This window comes from Mustelus asterias, chromosome 22 (assembly GCF_964213995.1).
Source record: "Mustelus asterias chromosome 22, sMusAst1.hap1.1, whole genome shotgun sequence".
Taxonomy (NCBI): domain Eukaryota; kingdom Metazoa; phylum Chordata; class Chondrichthyes; order Carcharhiniformes; family Triakidae; genus Mustelus; species Mustelus asterias.
In genome coordinates, this window is record NC_135822.1 from 39706051 (window position 1) to 39726091 (window position 20041).

General features: G+C 45.8%; 1 protein-coding gene across 1 annotated transcript in view; it reads left to right on the forward strand.

Annotated features, from left to right (window-relative positions):
* The first annotated feature begins 2109 nt into the window (after positions 1-2109).
* The window catches only part of LOC144509768 (tyrosine-protein kinase STYK1), a 59134-nt gene continuing 41202 nt past the window's right edge, over positions 2110-20041 (forward strand). Inside the window, exons 1-3 of the mRNA XM_078238557.1 lie at positions 2110-2350; positions 17146-17214; positions 19221-19361. Coding sequence (XP_078094683.1) covers positions 17175-17214; positions 19221-19361 — 181 coding nt within the window. The 5' untranslated portion in view covers positions 2110-2350; positions 17146-17174. The remainder of the gene's footprint in view (positions 2351-17145; positions 17215-19220; positions 19362-20041) is intronic.

Below are 20041 nucleotides of genomic sequence, written 5' to 3' on the forward strand. Positions count from 1 at the left end.
AATCTTCAAATCTCCAAACTGAGTACAAACAGGTGGTTATCTACCCTGGATTCTAACACTTCTTCATTAACAATCATAAAATGACAAGCAAGAAGAAGAAGAATTTATCCTGATGATGATGACAGGTTTGTTGAAGACCATGGCTGAAGACCAAGGGTGGCACAGTGGTTAGCACTGCCACCTCACAGCTCCAAGGGACCCAGGTTTGATTCTGACCTCGGGTCACTGTGTGGAGTTTGCATGTTTTCCCCACGTCTGCGTGTGTTTCCTCCGGGTGCTCCAGTTTCCTCCCACAATTCAAAAGACATGTTGGTTAGGTGGATCATGGTAAATGTGTGGGGTTATGGGGATGGGGGGAGGGGGGGGGGAGGAATGGACATGGGTACGATGCTCTTTCACTGAGTCAGTGCAGACTCGATGGGCCAAGTGGTCTCCTTCTGCACTGTAGGGGTTCTGTGGTTCTGTGGAAGGCTTGTCTCTGTGACTGTTGGCATGATCTTTGGTGACTGAAGAAACGGATTTTTGATCTGCAGACTCCTGAGCAGTTTTGGCAGAGGAATTCCTGATTGAGAGAGCCCCTGGTATAAGCAGCCTCCTTTGTCATCTGCACCTTTCTTCAGCAGCCTGGTGTTCATTTGCTTTCCTGCTTTTTCATGTGCCACCTATCTCTGTCACCAACTTCCTGCTCCCACACCCATTGGTCAATGTTAGCCAGAGAGTTTCAGTTAGCCTTTGAAGGTTTTTCTGAGGTGCATCACGGTCTTGCTTCCTGGAGCATAGTTCACCATAAAGCACGGCTTTTGTCATTCCAGAATCTTCCATGTCCAATGCTCAGGAGAATGCTTTCAATGCTGTGCGGATAGACTCTGCTGATGACTTCATTTATTGGGATGCAGTCTGGTCTCTTGATGTTCTAATGGATTGAAGACAGTGTTGATGGAAGTGCCACATTTCAGGACCCATGATTCTGACCCACACAAAATGGTGGTGAAGACACCACTCTGTATACTTGAGTGTAAACTCTCTTTAAGGGAGTTTCCATGGGATCATAGCCACAGCTCCATGTGCAAGACCATCTCATTTACATGCTCAGTGGGGACAGATAGGGAGACAATCTTGCCTCTGGGATGCCTCATTCAATGAACTCATTTACCTTAAACTGCATTTAAATAGCAACTATCTTACAACACCTGGCTGAATTTGACCACAAACTCATCCTCAAGTAACTGAAATGGATAGGATTAGAGAGGACAGCTAGTAGGCAGCGGAAACAGATACGATAGTGACTTTCAAGGGGCTTCTTGACAAATACATGAATAGGATGGGAATAGAGGGATATTGTCCCCGGAAGGGTAGGGGGTTTTAGTTCAGTCAGGCAGCATGGTCAGTGCAGGCTGGGAGGGCCACAGGGCCTGTTCTTGTGCTGCAATTTTCTTTGTTGGCTACACTCTGGAAACATTAACTGAAGGTAGGTTTAAAGGGAGGTCCAAAATGTAACAAGGATTCCTGGATACTTTCCACAAACGGGGATTTGGTAATAATCACAGACCCTGCTTGAGTGATATCATGTGAGATAAATATTGGTGTGGACTAACTCCTCTTTGTGGGGTCTGTGGTCCCTTTCTCTCAGTCCTGTGTGCGCATGTCGGACTGACTATGGAGACCAGTGGATAGCTTCAGGCTTCCCCTGGCTGATGGTTCACAGCATGTTGCTCTGCATCCATTGGCCATGAGATGGAGCTTGGTTTAATTTTGGGCTTCATTGTGTTTGATTGAAGCATGTGTGGGGGCAGTGTTATTCCTGCTTCTGCCTCAGCTGGAGGACACTCTTGCTTCCTTGCCCAGTGACATCCTTTCTTGCTCCAATTCAAACAGTCCCAGACAGGAGTTTGCGTCTGACTCCAGTAAACAAAGTGGTCCAAAGCTACAGTGCCCTGAGGCTTTGCAATTGGATTCCAAAGGCCCCTCCTTTAGTTTGGGGTTTGTTTGGTTAAATGGCACCAAGCTGAGAGCAATTTGTGCCTCTCCAGAGCCGCACCCATGCACAGTGCGTCACGTCCTCCACAGGGTGAGCTGATCTATATTAGGAACTGCATCCTCCCATTCTCAGCCTCACCTTTAGTTACTGCACTGTTTGGGAAAATACTTTACCTTTCTAATAGTGTAAACTGCACCCAGATAAAGGAAAGGAATAGTGAGCTGAGGACTGCTCTGGGATGTGTATTTCTGAGGACATTCTACCGTGAACATTAGAGCAGCGAGCGAGGTTTAAAATCCTGGATGCTATTTCAGGCTGCGTTAAGAAGCCTTTGACAGTGTATCATCTCCATTCATCTCCCTCCGAGAGCCGGTACTGTGCTACATGACAATTCTTATCTTCATTATTTTTCATATAAAAAAGTAAATATAAAGTTTGGCAGCTGTAACTAATAATTAAGAAATTCCTCCTTCCCGTTCAGGACACGGGGACAATTTGGACAAGTAAAATTGCTGAGAAAAAGCAACCCCATCATTTAAACTTGAGTGAATGCTGGGGCTGGGGGCTGGGAACAGCCCAACTTCTGCACCCAGTTTGCGGGGCTGCTCACTCCTGGGGCGGAGGATGAGACTGTAGGTGTGTGTGTGTGTGTGTGTTTTAAATTGGGAAGCCTCTGCCAGGCTGGAGAATTATTATTCCAGGGTGACCATGGAATCGCTTGCAACAGGCGACAGGGAAGTGTGACCTATCGTTATAGAGGTGGACACTCCGAACCAGTCACACCTGTGGAGAAAGAGAGAAAAGCAGCGTTAAGAAGCTCCAGGGCAGGTAGAGCACAGGTTAGATACAGGGTAAAGCTCTCTTCGTACTGCCGTATAATAGAAAATCACCAATTGGACTCTCTCCATGGATGCTCCAGTATTTTGCTTGTGACATTGTGCTTAGTGAAACAGAGTCTGTCTGAGCAGAATTAAGGCTTCTATATATCAAACTGGGAGAATGAACTGGGCTTTTCACCAGCTATCTGACTGGCAAGGAACGGGCAAGGATGGCTTCTGCCTCTTGGGGTTCGGCAGGTTGTTATTGACAGCTTCTTACAACCCAGTTGGTTAGTCTGAATTGTGCATGTAATTAATGCGTGTTAATTTCTAGGCAGTTCACACCCACGAATAAAGCTCAATGATTCATTTCAGCCACGGACCCAGATTCAATTCCGGCCTCGGGTCAGTGTGTGTGTGGAGTTTGTACATTCTCCCCATGTCTGCGTGGGTTTCCTCTCTCAGTCCATAGATGTGCGGGTTAGGTTGATTGACCATGTTAAATTCCCTCTGTGTCAGGGGATTAGCAGGGTAAATATGTGGGATTACAGGAATAGGGCCTGGGTGGGGTTGTGGTCAGTGCAGACTCGATGGGCCGAATGGCCTCCTCCTGCACTGTATGGATTCTATTTCCCTGCCCTCCACCCCACCCCATGTTTTCAATATGAGGATCAAGGTGTCTGAGGGAAGGTTTTAAAGTTTATTTATTAGTATCATAAGTAGGCTTACATTAACACTGCAATGAAGTTACTGTGAAAATTCCCTAGTCTCCACACTCTGACACCTGTTTGGGTACACCGAGGGAGAATTTAGCATAGCCAATGCACCTAACCAGTTTCAGTATTAATGGATACAAAAGACAAATAACTAGAGATAGAAATGTCAGGTGAGCACCTCATCTTTGCAGACACTGCTCTGGGAGCAATGGGTGGGTTTGATGCCAGTCCCAAGGTTAAGGATTAGGTGATTTATATTACCTCCATCCCCTGACCACAGTGGCTGGTGAAAATCTGATTTGGGCTGCAGAAAGTTAGGATTATTTCTGGCTCTGCTGAAGAAGGTGGTCAGCATAGAAATCCTAGAATCCTTACAGTGCAGAAGGAGGCCATTCGGCCCATTGAGTCTGCACTGACCACAATCCCACCCAGGCCCTATTCCCGTAACCCCACATATTTGCCCTGCCAGTCCCTCTAACCTACCCATCCAATTTAGCACGGCCAATCCACCTAAACCCGCACATCTTTAGACTGTGGAAGGAAACCGGAGCACCCGGAAAAAACCCACGCAGACACGGGGAGAATGTGCAAACTCCACACAGACAGTGACTCAAGCCAGGATCGAACCCAGGTCCCTGGCACTGTGCCACTGTGCCACCTCTGCATGACTGCAGAGCACCCAGAATATTATAAAACGGTGCAGCAGATAGGATGAAGTCTTTCCAATTATGCTTAGATGCTGAAAACCTAAAAATTGTCACGAGTGACCCAAAGGTGGATTAAGTATAGCAGGAGGCAATTCTGCCTCCTTAACCTGTGCTGCCATTTAATTACATTATTGCTGATGTGCACTTTAACTCTGTCTGCCTTTGCTCTGTGCCACTTGATTCCTTTCCTGACAAAATTCCATCTATCTCTGAGTTAAAAGCTCCACATCCCACAACTCATTTTGGGGAGATTGTTGCAGATTTCCGCTAGTCCTTGCGAGGGAAAATGTGTTTGTCGATTTCATTCCTAAACGGCCTGGCTGCATTTTTAAGGTTATGCCCATTTCTGGATTTACTGAAATTTCCCTCAATTCACCCCCTCGAATCTCCTTGCCATTTTAACGACCTTGATTAGATCGAGATCATCCTAGCACTATCCTGGTGTACGCAATCTGTCCTTACAATTTTACACATTCGGGTCTGGTGTCATTCTGGTGAATCAGTGCTGGGTCAAAATTTGAGCACCTGGCTAAGACTCTACAACTGCAAACTGAGATAAAGATCCACATTCCATTCGCCTTTTCATTTCCTTCTGTACTCATACACCAGCTTTTAATATTTTCCATTTGTGTATATCCTAACTTAATGCAGTGTTTGTAGTTTACACTCATCTATTGCTTCATCCGAGTCATTACTATATCGTGAAAAGCTGTGGCATCTGCCAATCAGAGTTGACTCTCTCCCTATTCATTGTTTTTTTTAAAAAGTATTTTTTATGGGATGTGGGTGTCACTGGCAAGGCCAGCATTTGTTGCCCATTACTAATTGCCCTTGATCTGAATGGTTTAGAATCATAGAATCCCCACGTGCAGAAGGAGGCCATTCGACCCATTGAGCCTATATCGCCAACAATCCCACCCAAGCCCTATCCCCTTGACTCCATGTATTTACCCTAGCTAGTCTCCTTGGCACTAAGCAGCAATTTAGCACGGCCAATCTACCTAACCCACACATCTTTGGAGTGTGGGAGGAAATTCATGCAGACACGGGGAGAATAGAACAAAGAACAATACAGCACAAGAACAGGCCCTTCGGCCCTCCAAGCCCGTGCCGCTCCCTGGTCCAAACTAGACCATTCTTTTGTATCCCTCCATTCCCACTCCGTTCATATGGCTGTCCAGATAAGTCTCAAACGTTCCCAGTGTGTCCGTGTCCGCCTCCACCACCCTGCCTGGCAGCGCATTCCAGGCCCCCACCACCCTCTGTGTAGAATATGTCCTTCTGATATCTGCGTTAAACCTCCCCCCCTTCACCTTGAACCTATGACCCCTTGTGAACGTCACCACCGACCTGGGGAAAAGCTTCCCACCGTTCACCCTATCTATGCCTTTCATAATTTTATACACCTCAATTAAGTCTCCCCTCATCCTCCATCTTTCCAGGGAGAACAACCCCAGTTTACCCAATCTCTCCTCATAACCAAGCCCCTCCATACCAGGCAACATCCTGGTAAACCTCCTCTGTACTCTCTCCAAAGCCTCCACGTCCTTCTGGTAGTGTGGCGACCAGAACTGGACGCAGTATTCCAAATGCGGCCGAACCAACGTTCTATACATCTGCAACATCAGACCCCAACGTTTATACTCTATGCCCCGTCCTATAAAGGCAAGCATGCCATATGCCTTCTTCACCACCTTCTCCACCTGTGACGTCACCTTCAAGGATCTGTGGACTTGCACACCCAGGTCCCTCTGCGTATCTACACCCTTTATGGTTCTGCCATTTATCGTATAGCTCCTCCCTACATTATTTCTACCAAAATGCATCACTTCGCATTTATCAGGATTGAACTCCATCTGCCATTTCTTTGCCCAAATTTCCAGCCTATCTATATCCTTCTGTAGCTTCTGACAATGCTCCTCACTATCTGCAAGTCCTGCCAATTTTGTGTCGTCCGCAAACTTACTGATCACCCCAGTTACACCTTCTTCCAGATCGTTTATATAAATCACAAACAGCAGAGGTCCCAATACAGAGCCCTGTGGTACACCACTAGTCACAGGCCTCCAGCCGGAAAAAGACCCTTCCACTACCACCCTCTGTCTTCTGTGAACAAGCCAGTTCTCCACCCATCTAGCCACCTCCCCCTTTATCCCATGAGATCCAACCTTTTTCACCAGCCTACCATGAGGGACTTTGTCAAACGCTTTACTAAAGTCCATATAGACGACATCCACGGCCCTTCCCTCATCAACCATTCTGGTCACTTCTTCAAAAAACTCCACCAGGTTAGTGAGGCATGACCTCCCTCTCACAAAACCATGCTGACTATCGTTAATGAGTTTATTCCTTTCTAAATGCGCATACATCCTATCTCTAAGAATCTTCTCCAACAACTTCCCCACCACGGACGTCAAGCTCACCGGCCTATAATTACCCGGGTTATCCTTCCTACCCTTCCTAAATAATGGGACCACATTAGCTATCCTCCAATCCTCTGGGACCTCACCTGCGTCCAGTGACGAGACAAAGATTTGCGTCAGAGGCCCAGCGATTTCATCTCTCATCTCCCTGAGTAGCCTTTGATAGATTCCATCAGGCCCTGGGCATTTGTCAGTCTTTATATTCTCTAACAAACCTAACACTTCCTCCCTTGTAATGGAGATTTTCTCCAACAGTTCAACACTCCCCTCCGAGACACTCCCAGTCAACACATCCCTCTCCTTTGTGAATACCGACGCAAAGTATTCATTTAGGATCTCCCCTACTTCTTTGGGCTCCAAGCATAATTCCCCACTTTTGTCCCTGAGAGGTCCGATTTTTTCCCTGACACCCCTTTTGTTCCTAACGTATGAATAAAATGCCTTGGGATTCTCCTTAATCCTGTCTGCCAAGAACATTTCGTGACCCCTTTTTGCCCTTCTAATTCCCCGTTTGAGTTCTTTCCTACTTTCTTTATACTCCTCCAGAGCTCCCTCCGTTTTTAGCTGCCTGGACCTAACATACGCCTCTCTTTTCTTTTTGACCAGTCCCTCAATTTCCCTGGTTATCCACGGTTCTCGAATCCTACCCTTCCTATCCTTTTTTACAGGCACATGCCTGTCCTGTAGCCCTAACAACTGTTCCTTAAAAGACTCCCACATGCCAGATGTGGATTTACCCTCAAACAGCCTCTCCCAATCAAGAGCTGCCAATTTCTGCCTAATCCCACTAAAGTTAGCCTTCCCCCAATCCAACACCTTACCCTTGGGACACCACTCATCCTTTTCCATCACTATCCTAAAACTAACAGAATTGTGGTCACTATTTGCCACATGTTCCCCTACCGAAACTTTGAAGACCTGACCGGGCTCATTTCCCAGTACTAGGTCCAGTATAGCCCCCTCTCTAGTCGGGCTATCTACATATTGTTCCAAAGAACCCTCCTGTACGCATTTTACAAATTCCTCCCCATTCAGAGTCCCAGCTCTCAGTGATTTCCAGTCTATACCAGGGAAATTGAAGTCTCCCACTACAACAACCCTATTTTTCCTGCACCTATCCAGTATCTCCTGACATATCCGTTCTTCCACTTCCCTCGGGCTGTTGGGGGGCCTGTAGTACACCCCCAACATAGTGACTGCGCCCTTCCTGTTTCTAAGCTCCACCCAGAGTGACTCATTACACGACCCCTCTGAATTGTCCTCCCTCTGCACCGCTGTAATATGCTCTCCAACTAATACTGCTACTCCCCCACCTCTTTTGGCCCCTCCTCTGTCTCGCCTAAAACACTTGTACCCCGGAATATTCAGCTGCCAGTCCTGTCCCTCTTTCAACCAAGTTGAATGTGCAGACTCTGCGCAGACAACGACCCAAGGCTGGAATTTGGCCCCAGTCCCTGCGCTGTGAGGCGGCAGTGCTAACTGCTGTGCCACCCTGCCGCCCTGGTTTGCTAGGCCATTTCAGATGGCAATTAAGAGTCAACCACATTGCTATGGATCTGGAGTCACATGTAGGTCAGACCAGGTAAGAACAGCAGATTTCCTTCCCTAAAGGACATTAGTGAAACCAAATGTTCTTTTTAATCACAATTGCATGGTCACCATTACACCGGTTTCTAATTCTAAATGTTATTAATTGAATTTAAATTAAGCTGCCATGCCAAGTAGAGAGTATTCCACCACATTCGTGACTCATGCCTTGTAGATGGTGGACAGGCTTTGGGGTGTCAGGAAAAAGGGAAAAAGACTGTTGCATGTTTTGTACCCGATTTCCACAATTCTGATGTTTCCAGTTATAGATGCTTGACAGAACGATGAAGGGTTTAGGCCATAGCTGTGGCATTGGAAGGCATCATCGGGTGAACTTGGGCTCAGTAGCACCCATTTATTGAGCAGCATGATCCCGGAGTTGAAGAAGCGGTGTTCAGGGCACATTTCCACAAGGAGTGCGCCAGATTGGTGATGGGGTTAAGTTTGTACAACGCCATGTTTGCCAACAACATGCAGAGCAGGCAAATCCTGAGACCAATTAGTGGGCAATACTGGTTTGATGTCAGCATTGCATTTTGGAACTCTACACTCCAGTTGGTTCCTGCCCCCTCTTGCCCTCACACTGCTGAATCTGACCTTGGGCAGTGGGAGGATCTCCCCCCAGTGCTATTTACCCACAAGGATCTCCAACTACCCACAGGAGGTTTATTTCTCCTGGTTGTTGCTGAAATTCTGCTAGATTTGGGTGCTTCCAGTAGTTGAAGTTTCAATAATTCACAGGGAGTGGGCTGGTTGGTGCTAAGTTTCTTTTAGGGTGACTTAAGGTTTGTGCACACACCAGTTTTTTTCAGACGTAGGTGACTGGGTCAGGCTTCTTCTTGGCAATGACCATGAGTGGGAGAATGAAGAGATATCGGCAGAGCGGAACTAGCTACAGAAGAGGGACAGGGAGCAGGAGAATAACCAGCAGAGTGCCATACCTGCAGAGAGTCTCTTGGGAGCAGAACTGTAGAAGAACAGATTGCAGGTGTGCTTTGATGGTTGGGAAACCCCTTTACAAATTGATATTCAGAACGGCAATGGTATCAGTCTGAGCACCCACTGCAGCACCAATGCTGAGATACTGGACATCCTGCGTTGGGGAGGATGGGCTCCAAGCTCTGCCTTAAAGCCCTGTCACAAATTGGATGTGCCATCTTCATGCTCTTTGCCTTTGAACATTGGCTTTCAGGCAGGCTTTCCAGTGCAAGAGGCATGTGGTCGTGTATACCTGTCAGCCTTCCCCTGTAGCACGGCCCATCAAAGTCATCACCTGAGTCCACTGGTGTCTCCCCACCCTCTAATGAGATGGAATCTGCGTTATCCTCCTCCATCTTCCCAGCATCTCACTTGTATGTGACTCTGGCCACTGTGACTATGAGAATGTTGATTCACTTTCACGCCGTCGTGCTCTTCCTGCACTCCCTGGGCGGGTTGCAGTTCTTGGATTACTGAAAGGAAATGGGAAGAAGGATTGGATTGCGGTGAGGGGGGAGAAGGATTGGATTGCGGTGAGGGGAGAGAAGGATTGGATTGCGGTGAGGGGAGAGAAGGATTGGATTGCGGTGAGGGGAGAGAAGGATTGGATTGCGGTGAGGGGAGAGAAGGAGGCGTGAGCTTGCATCATCTGCAGCTTTGAAATCAGGAGAGCTTGTGGGATGTGAGGCGGAGGATTTGATATTTCCCATCATTCAGTACACTGATTGTGGGGCCGGTTAGTCACTCATTGCAGTCCCTGCTTGTTTTCAGGGCTAACTAATTTAGCCCCACCTTGGTATTCTATGCATTTATCTGCCCACACCAATTGTGTGGGATTTACTGGGAGCCAGCTTAATTGTTGTTTTGAAGTTGCCCTGGTTTCGGTTGAGATGCAACCATGTCTTTCATCAGGATTCTGCCTTTTCATTCAGATTAGAATCCCAACAGCACAGAAAGAGGCCATTCGGCCCTTTGAGTCTGCACTGACTCTCCGAAAGAGCATCCTACCCAGGCTCCCTCCCCCCTGCCTGCTATCCCTGTAACCCCACACATTTACCATGGCTAACCCATCTGACCTACACATCTGTGTCAGTGAAACTGCTGTGTGGGCCCTGCCATCACCACAATAGTTCAAGTTTCTCCACTTCCATCAAACTTCCATTGCTTTCCTGGAATTCTGTCTTCAATTATGGAATTCTGCCCTTTGGAATGCTTTTCCGACCTATGCCTCTCCCCTGAAACTCTTTACTTGGACAGGAATCCCACATTTTAACACGGATACTCAGCATGCTCAGCCTTTCCTGAAAACAAACTACAGCTTCACCCCCCTCTCCCCGCCCCCCCCCCCCCCCCCCCCCCCCCACCTCGCCGCTCACCCTCCCCATTTCCACTTCCTTTTTCATGCCACCCCTCTATTGAGCTATCACTTGAGAGTTCACAAGAGGAAAGGTCAGCAAGTGGAAGAGGCGGTGGGTTGGAGGAGGGAAATGGCAGCTTGAAGAATGGTGAAGAAGAGGCGAGTGAGTTGGTCCGAATGGGGAGTTTTGGGCTGGGCAGGTGCAAGGCAGCCAATAGGTTTTTAATGTTAAAATGACAAGTCAGGAATGTAACCCACTCCCTATTACATTGTTTTACTGGGAAAGTGATTTTGGTTTAGCATGCTGCTTTTTTGGAACACAATAGGAGTTCTAAACGAGGGCTGGTTATACAATATCCAGCAATGTGATGTTTTGTTAGTATGGACTTTGACCATTCAGCCCATCAAGTCTGTGCTGATTCTGATACAGCATCTTAGCCAGACACTATCCCCATAACCCCATGTATTTACCCCGCTAACCTACACATCTAGGGACACTAAGGGGTAATTACATGCGCTAATGCATTGAATGCATTGGTTCAGTCTCGATAATAGAAGGTAAGCAAAGAGAAAACCCACTTGAAGTCTAATAATTCCACTCATTCGAAATAGCCTAGACATATTTGCATTTTATCACAAGATTAGCGGGTAAATATGTGGGGGTAGGGCCTGGGTGGGATTGTGGTCGGTGCAGACTCGATGGGCCGAATGGCCTCCTTCTGCACTGTAGGGTTTCTATGATTTCTATGATTCTATGATTTAAAAAATGCTATAGTTTTCTGGCCCCGTGTCCTTCTGTGACTTTACTGCCTTGTGCTAAAATATATACATGATTTCTCAAACTGCTGCCATCCTCTCAAATGGTGCACTTTAGCTGCTGGAGGAATGTGAGAGGCAACATTTGTCACGAGCCAAGAAGTTTATCAGGTGTTGTTGTGAGTTGCTGTTTATATCATTAGCCTAGACTTCCTAGATCGATAATAATGCAAGGTAACTATTTTTCTACACGTAGTCTTTTGTTAGTCACAATCTTAGCAAAGTCAGAAGGTGACACATCGGATGGGATTTTCCAGCCGTGTTCACCCCAAGGCTGGAAATTCCCACCCGAGGTCAACAGTCCTTTGCATGGTCTGTTTCCGTGGTACGATTCCCGTGGTGGACGGGACAGGAAAATTCCACCCATCATCTCGCGATGCATTTTGAGAGTGATGTCTTTAAGAACTGAGCCCATATTTTTAAGCTAAGAAATTCCAAAGTGAGACCGCAAACTATTGTCACAGTCACTGAGCAGAGATGATCCACTTTCGGAGGTATTAAGTTTTGAGGTGTTCACATAAATCATAGTCTCGTCTTGCAAAGGTGCCTCTTGTACGTGTTGCATGTGGCAATGCACCAGGGACCTCTGCAACCTTCATTTAATGTAACAACATTAAGCCAGAGCTTAGTTAGGGACCAGAAAACTTCACACAGGACCCTGAACCAGGAGAGTTCGCGGAATACCCAGGTGGTTGAAAAATTGAGCCTCGTTCTCTGGTTGTCTGAGGTTTCTTTGTTCCCCTATAGACTGGCGATTTTTAAAATGAGGAATTCTTATTCATATCATGAAGGGGGAAAAGGCTCCGTAAACCAGGATGTGTGTGAAAGTATAGTTTCATGCACTGATTGAGGGAGTAAAGGGCCAGGAGGAGGTACTTGGATTAGAAAGCAATGGCTTAGTGAGGGAGGGAATGCGGTCAGTTGTAACAACATTAAATGATGGCTTGCGAAGCCTAATACACCAAGGTAACCCGTGGATGGATTATTAGAAATTTCAGATACTGTGGTTGATCATTAACTGATAATTTGCAGCTATCATTACAGGCACAATTTCATTGTTTGAACACGTTTGTATAAAAGAATCTGACCGTGTCACTAAAGGTTTATTTGTCAAAGAAAAATAAAGACTTTATTTCCTTTCTTATGAATCGTTTTGTTTTAGTTGCTATAAAGGGGGAGGGGTTTCCTTATCAACCAGTTTTGTATTGACGCCTCACCCAATAGGATTTGTTTTCTTAACATGACGGTGGGCTGTACACGTTTTCCCACTTTCTCCGGTGTTCTTTGCGCCGGGTACATGGGAACAGGGCAATGTTAGCCAGCAGAAAGAGCAATCAGAACCAATGGGCAGGAAGCTTCAGTTTATAAAAATGTAACCGTGATATGATTGTTGTTTCTTCGACATTCATTCAAACCATAAGGATGGTTCTGACTTCCCTGAAATGTACATGATAAAAAGTTGCAGCATGCTGCTGTGCAGAGGGACCTGGGTGTGAATGACAAGGAGTTGGTTTGCAGGTGCAGCAGGTAATTAAGAAGGCAAATGGAATTTTGTCCTTCATTGCTAGAAGGATGGAGTTTAAAAACAGCGAGGTTATGTTGCAGCTGTATAAGGTGCTGGTGAGGCCACACCTGGAGTACTGTGTACAGTTTTGGTCTCCTTACTTGAGAAAGGATATACTGGCACTGGAGGGGGTGCAGAGGAGATTCACTAGATTGATTCCGGAGTTGAGAAGGTTGGCTTATGAGGAGAGACTGAGTAGACTGGGACTATACTCAGTGGAATTTAGAAGAATGAGGGGAGATCTTGGAGAAACACATAAGATTATGAAGGGAATAGATAAGATAGAAGCAGGGAGGTTGTTTCCACTTACAGGTGAAACCAGAACTAGGGGGCATAGCCTCAAAATAAGGGGGAGCAGATTTAGGACTGAGTTGAGGAGGAACTTCTTCACCCAAAGGATGTGAATCTGTGGAATTCCCTGCCCAGTGAAGCAGTTGAGGCTACCTCATTGAATGTTTTTAAGGCAAGGATAGATAGATTTTTGAACAGGAAAGGAATTAAGGGTTATGGTGAGCGGGCGGGTAAGTGGAGCTGAGTCCACGAAAAGATAATTGAATGGCGGAGCAGGCTCGAGGGGCCAAATGACTTGTTCCAGCCCCTAGTTCTTATGTTCAATGTACTTCCTACTGTCCCCGAAATGTACGTGGTTCAACATAATGCCGAAAGCACACGGGAGAAACTTGTGTTTGTAACATGTTTCTTTACCCCCACCCCCTTGTCCACCACACTTGTGTTGTAAGTACTATGTGCAAATTTGGGTAACTCTGTATGAAACCGAGATTGGTTGCGGAGAAAGAGAATGGTCTACATTCACTAAGACTTGGCTAAAAGATACCAGGGGTGAGAAAAAGCTTCCGGATTTTCATTTGAACAAACAAGGCTAATCAAAAATATTGGTGGTTGTTAATGGTTTGAACAGATAAAGAAGGACTGTTTTCTCTGCTTGTTGAAGTCAGACTTGAGATTTAAAAGGTTTTACAACTCATCCTTGCCCAACCTGCTTATTGTTGGGAGTTCAGATAACCTTGCATTTTGAGGCAGTTTTTCTCAGCAGTTCCCATTTTCGAGTCACTTGCAATGTTTGAAATTGTACTTCCAATCCCAAAGGCTGAATTACTTTTAATAATTATGAACAACTGATCCCAACAGTGATCCTTGTAGACTACACAGCTTCTGTAAGTCTGAAGAATCCTCCTTTAATCCCTAATCTCTCTCCTGTTTTGTTGTCAGCTTGCTATTATTCCACTACTAGTCCCTGTGCTGTACACGCTCTGGCGTTGGCCTCGGGTCCACTCCGTGGTACCTTTCTCAAAGGTCTTTTGAAACCTCAAATATATTACATTTGCTACGTTATCTGTGTCTATTCTTGGCGAGGAGGGAAGGGTGAAATGTGAATGTGGGTTGAATGTTGAATACCTGGATTCACTTTTCAAAAAAACTCAAACCACTTGTAGCCACGGCGTACTCCAAATGTTCAGGCTGCCTTTCAGCACTGCTGGTTTCTCACGATATTTGACACATCAGCAGGGAGCCTATAAACAACACTGGCTACACATACAGTGATCATTTTAAAAGAGCACAGTGCATTAATTTAATTTGTTGCCTGCATCCTAATGACTGCAAGTGGATCAATTCTGTACTCCGCTCACCACACCTGGTTCACAGGGGGTTTGGCAGTTTTACCTCCTCATACTTCTGTAGGTTTTGTTAAAATATTCAACTTTTTAATCACACAACACTCAGGAATTAGAGCCGCAGGTACTTTGATTTGATATAGTGTGAGGATGTTATGTGCCAAGGTATGCACCATTTACGGAGTCGTTCGCTACACGGTGGTTATTTGCCACAGTTCGTATTTACCATCCAGACCATAATAACAATACCATCAGATATCCTCTGGGAGCGGGAGCTGCAGCGCTGTAATAGTTCAAATCATAGCATGATTTGATTGTATAATATACTGAACTGTTTGTTTGGTTAGGTTTATTGTTCATTAAGTAGGATTGGTAAGTCAGAGTGTTCATGGAGCATTGAAGTCAATGGGCATTTATAGGTTCTGCCAATGAAGCCAGGGCTTAGTTAGGGACCAGAAAGCTTCATACAGGACCCTGAACCAGGAGAGTTCGCTGAATACCCAGGTGGTGGAAAAATTGAGCCTCGTTCTCTGGTTGCCCGAGGTTTATTTATTCCACTATAGACTAGTGGAACTACAAAAGGTCGTGAATGTAGCCCAATCCATCACGCAAACCAGCCTCCCATCCGTTGACTCTGTCTACACTTCCCTCTGCCTCATAACAGCCAGCATAATTAAGGACCCTACGCACCCTGGACATTCTCTCTTCCACCTTCTTCCTTCGGGAAAAAGATACAAAAGTCTGAGGTCACGTACCAACCGACTCAAGAACAGCTTCTTCCCTGCTGCTGTCAGACTTCTGAATGGACTTACCTCGCATTAAGTTGATCTTTCTCTACACCCTAGCTATGGCTGTAACACCACATTCTGCGCTCTCTCATTTCCTTTTCAATGAACGGTATGTTGTGTCTGTATAGCGCGCAAGAAACAATACTTTTCATTGTATGTTAATACATGTGACAATAATAAATCAAATCAAAGACTGGTGATTTTTAAAATGAGGAACTCTTATTTATACTGTGTACAGGGGAAGGGGGAAAGGACTCCGTATACCAGGATGTGTGTGAAAGTATAGTTTCACGCACTGACTGAGGGAGTAAAGGGCCAGGAGGTACCTCTTGGGTCTAGTTAGAAAGCAATGGCTTAGTGAGGGAGGGAATGTAGTCAGTTGTTGCTGGGTAGGTGGGTGGTGAGAGAAGGGTAGGGAAAAGGGTGGCTGGCTTCTATCTGTGGCAACCTTTGGCAGGTGTGTGTTGCTTTGGGTGAAGTTGGCACTGGCAATCTGATCATCCTTTGCCTTTGATATCTGGTTGATGCTAGAGATTGGCATCTCTGTCCAGTTTTAGTCAAGTTGGATTTTTAATGTGGTGTTGAGATTTCTGCCAATCTCTAGTTAATCATTTGTGGCTAAGGAGGCCATTCAACCCATTTGAGTCTATGTTGGCTCTCCATGGTGCAACCAGGCAGCCCCATTTACCTGCTCTATCCCGGTAGTCCAGCGAGTTTATTTCCTTTAAGCCCCATCCAGTTTCCTTTTGAAATCATTAATTGTCTCTGCTTCCACCATGTTTATGGGCAGAAGTTTTCAGGTCCTTACTAATTACTGCATAAGGAGGTTCTTGCTCACATTCCCATATCTCATGCCCAAAACTTTAAATCTGTGACAATAGTCCTTATACCATTAAATAACGGAAGCGGTTTTTCCATATCTACCTTACCAAACCTGCCACAATCATGTACAACTCTATCATATCTCCCCCCAATCTCCTTGGCTCCAAGGAGAACAATCCTAGCTTTTCCAGTCTAACCTTGCTGCTAAAATCCCCTCAGTCCTGGAACCATTCTGGTAAATCTCTCCAGCACCAACAAACTGGCAGCAGTATGTACCATCTACTAGATACACTGTAGGAACTCACCAAGGCTTCTTAGACTTCCAAACCCATGACTACAACCATCTAGAAAGACAAGGGCATCAGGCACATGGGAGCACCACCATGTGGAAGATCCCCTCCAAGCCACTCACCATCCTAACTTGGAAATATATCGCTGTTCCTTCGCTGTCGCTGGGTCAAAATCCCGGAACTGTTCCCTAACAGCACCGTGAGTGTACCTACACCACATGGACTGCAAAGGTTCAAGAAGGCAGCTCAGTCCCACCTTCTCAAGAGCAAGCCAATGAAGGGGTGGGGGGAGGGGACAGAGGTGTGTGTGCGCGCGCGCGTGTAATGGAAAAGGGAGTGTGTCTCTGTGGGTTATTTTTTAATAAACCTATGTTAAGGAAAACTGGGCTCCTTTGCTCAGTGAATGCACAGTGAGCTGTAACGAGGGAGGAGCTTCAATGGGTATTAGTGGGTGAAGGATGGGGTGAGCTGGCAATGGGTATTAGTGGGTGAAGGATGGGGTGAGCTGGCAATGGGTATTAGTGGGCGGAGGGAAGGTGCAATCACTACATGCAAGAAGAGCCCTCCTTCTCGTGACTGCAGTTTTCAAAGATGCACCTGTTTAATTAGCCGATACCTGACGTGTTATTGGCGTTTTCTGCTTCTGATATCTGCTGATGTTTTCCAGATCCTGTCTGCTGGCTGCCACCATCTCTAATGAGCCTCCAGTGTAATTTCAGCATCACCAATCGGTGTAGTAAGTTCTCGATTCACCCTTTTTTATTTCATTGTAAATTTATTTCCAGGAATTGGGTGGCATTCTGGCCTGAGTCGGAAATTATAGATCCCAGGAAGTTCCTACTCCAGACACTTGAGCCCAAGATCTAGGCTCACATTCCGGTGCAGTGCTGAGGAAGTACGGCACTGTTGGAGGTGCCGTCTTCCAGCTGAATTGCTAAACTGAGTCCCCTTCTGTTCTTCGAATGTTACGATAATACTTTTGAAGAGGAACAGGATTTTCTTCCAAGTGTCGGTTAAATTTATCTCTCAACCAACAACAGCAGAAACAAAACAGGTCATTATCTCATTGCTGTTTCTGGGATTTAAGTTATTTCATGGGATGTGGGTGTCACCGGCAAGGCCAGCATTTGTTGCCCATCCCTAATTGCTCTTGAACTGAACGGCTTGCGAGGTGATTTCAGAGGAACAGTTACGAGTCAACCACATTGCTGTGGCTCTGAAGTTTCATGTAGGCCAGACCAGGTAAGGGCAGCAGAGTTCCTTCCCTCAAGGGGCATTAGTGAACCAGATGGGTTTTTATGACAATCGATGATAGTTTCATGGTCATCATTATGGGCTAGCTTTGTATTCCAGATTTTTTTATTAATTGACTCTTGCAGTGGTCTTTGAGCCCATGTCTCCCGAGCATTAGCCTGGGCCCCGGGTGACTAATTTAGTGATATAACCAAAAGAGGAAATGCTGGAAAATCTCAGCAGGTCTGGCAGCATCGGTAAGGAGAGAAAAGAACTGACATTTTGAGTCCAGATGATCCTTTGTCAAAGCTCACCACCATGTCCCCTATGTGTGTAAATTGTTTGTTGTATTCCTACATTATAACAGTGAATACAGTGAAGGATATCATTGGCTGTTAAAACACTAGAACATCCTGTGGTCATGAAAGGCACTATATAAATGCAACTCTTCATTTTCTGTGTTATGCCCTTTACGGTTTTAACGCTTCTCATCTTCCATCGGCACGACCATTATTTTAATTTTCTGAAATACATAATTGTATGTTACAGTGGTGTAGCAAAGCGTGCTTGGGTTCAGCCCTGAGTCCTAATTCCGTTATAACCCCTCGTTAATATTCAGGCAAGATCAGATAAAGTGATTATTTTATGGCTTGGGTTGACTTGATCAAATCTTTAATAAAGACCAGATTGACCTTTAGATCCTGTTCTTGATGTGAAACCTGAATACTGTTTCTCGCTCCTGACCTGAGTATTTGCAACATTTTTGTGTTGGTTTTCGAGCGTCCACAGAGTTATATTGTTCATGAAGTTGAAAAAGGGTCATCTAGACTCCAAATGTCAGCTCTTTTCTCTCCTTACAGATGCTGCCAGACCTGCTGAGATTTTCCAGCATTTTTCTCTTTTGGTTATATCACTAAATTAGTCACCCAGAAGCTCAGGCTAATGCTCTGGGGCGGCACAGTGGTTAGCACTGCTGCCTCAGTGCCAGAGACCTGGGTTCAATTCCGGTTTGGGTCACTGTCTGTGTGGAGTCTGTACATTCTCCCTGTGTCTGCGTGGGTTTCCTCCCACAGTCCAAAGATGTGTGGGTTAGGTGGATTGGCCATGCTAAATTTCCCTTAGTGTAGGGTGACTAGTTAGGGTAAATGCATGGGGTTATGGGGATAGGGCCTGGCTGGAATTGTGGTCAGTGCAGACTTGATGGGCTGAATGGTCTCCTTCTGCACTGTAGGATTCTCTGAAGTCTCTGTCGGATATGGTTCTAGATTGTTGAACTCTGCAGTGAATTGTGCAGAAAGAAGCTGCATCACCACCAGTGTGCCGAATGGGCACCCTGTCCTTCATAGGACGGAGTAAAGGGATCATTCCTCATTACAGCTAAGCACATTGTATTGAACCATTCGAACTCATGGTCATCAGAAGATAAATGGAATCTTCGAATGTTGTGTTTTTGAAGATTTGTTACAAAGAAAGCAGTACAGCAGATATCCATCTCTTGCTCCCTCACAGATGTGAATGGTATAAACAATGGGGTTATCATCATTCCAGTGATCCTTGGCTTCTCATCAGTGGTTTTGATCATTATCATCATATGGAAGACTTGCAAGATGAAACAAGAGAGGGAACGTGCTCCAGTCATAATACTGCAAGGTAGGTAATCTTCTGTTACCTGAGACAAGCTGTTATGGGAAATGTTGGCGCTCTCTAGTTACCTTCAGCCCTGTAGTTCTGCAGGTTTATGGGCTAATGTGCAATGTAGACCTAACATGGAATGCTTCCCATTTTATTTATTCTTCCACATGGCATGGGTGTCTCATTTATTGCCCATCCTGAATTGCCCTTGAGAAGGTGGTGCTGAGCTGCCGCCTTGAATCGCTGCAGCCCATGTGGTGCAGGTACACCCACAGTGCGGTTAGAGAAGGATTTCTAGGATTTTGACCCAGTGACAGTGAAGGAACAGGATGTTGTCAGGCTTGGAGGGGAACTCCCAGATAGCTACTGTCCTTGTCTTCCTGGATGGTAGCGGTCACGGGTTTGGAAGGTGCTGACAAGGGAGCCTTGGTGAGTTGTTGCAGAGCATCTTGTAAATGGTACACATGGCTGCCACTGTGTGTCAGTGATGGAGGGAGTTGAATGTTTTTAGGTGGTGTGTTTTTCAGGAGGCTAATTGGGAGTAATAATTTGGATGGATGTGATCAGAACAGAGAAAAGGAATTCCTTAAAGAGAGATGTCTGATATTTAGAATCTTTGAATCTGAAGAATCTTGAAGTTGATACCAGGAACAATTGTGTAAGGTTGCCATAGTGCCTTTCCATCCTCCTCATAGAAT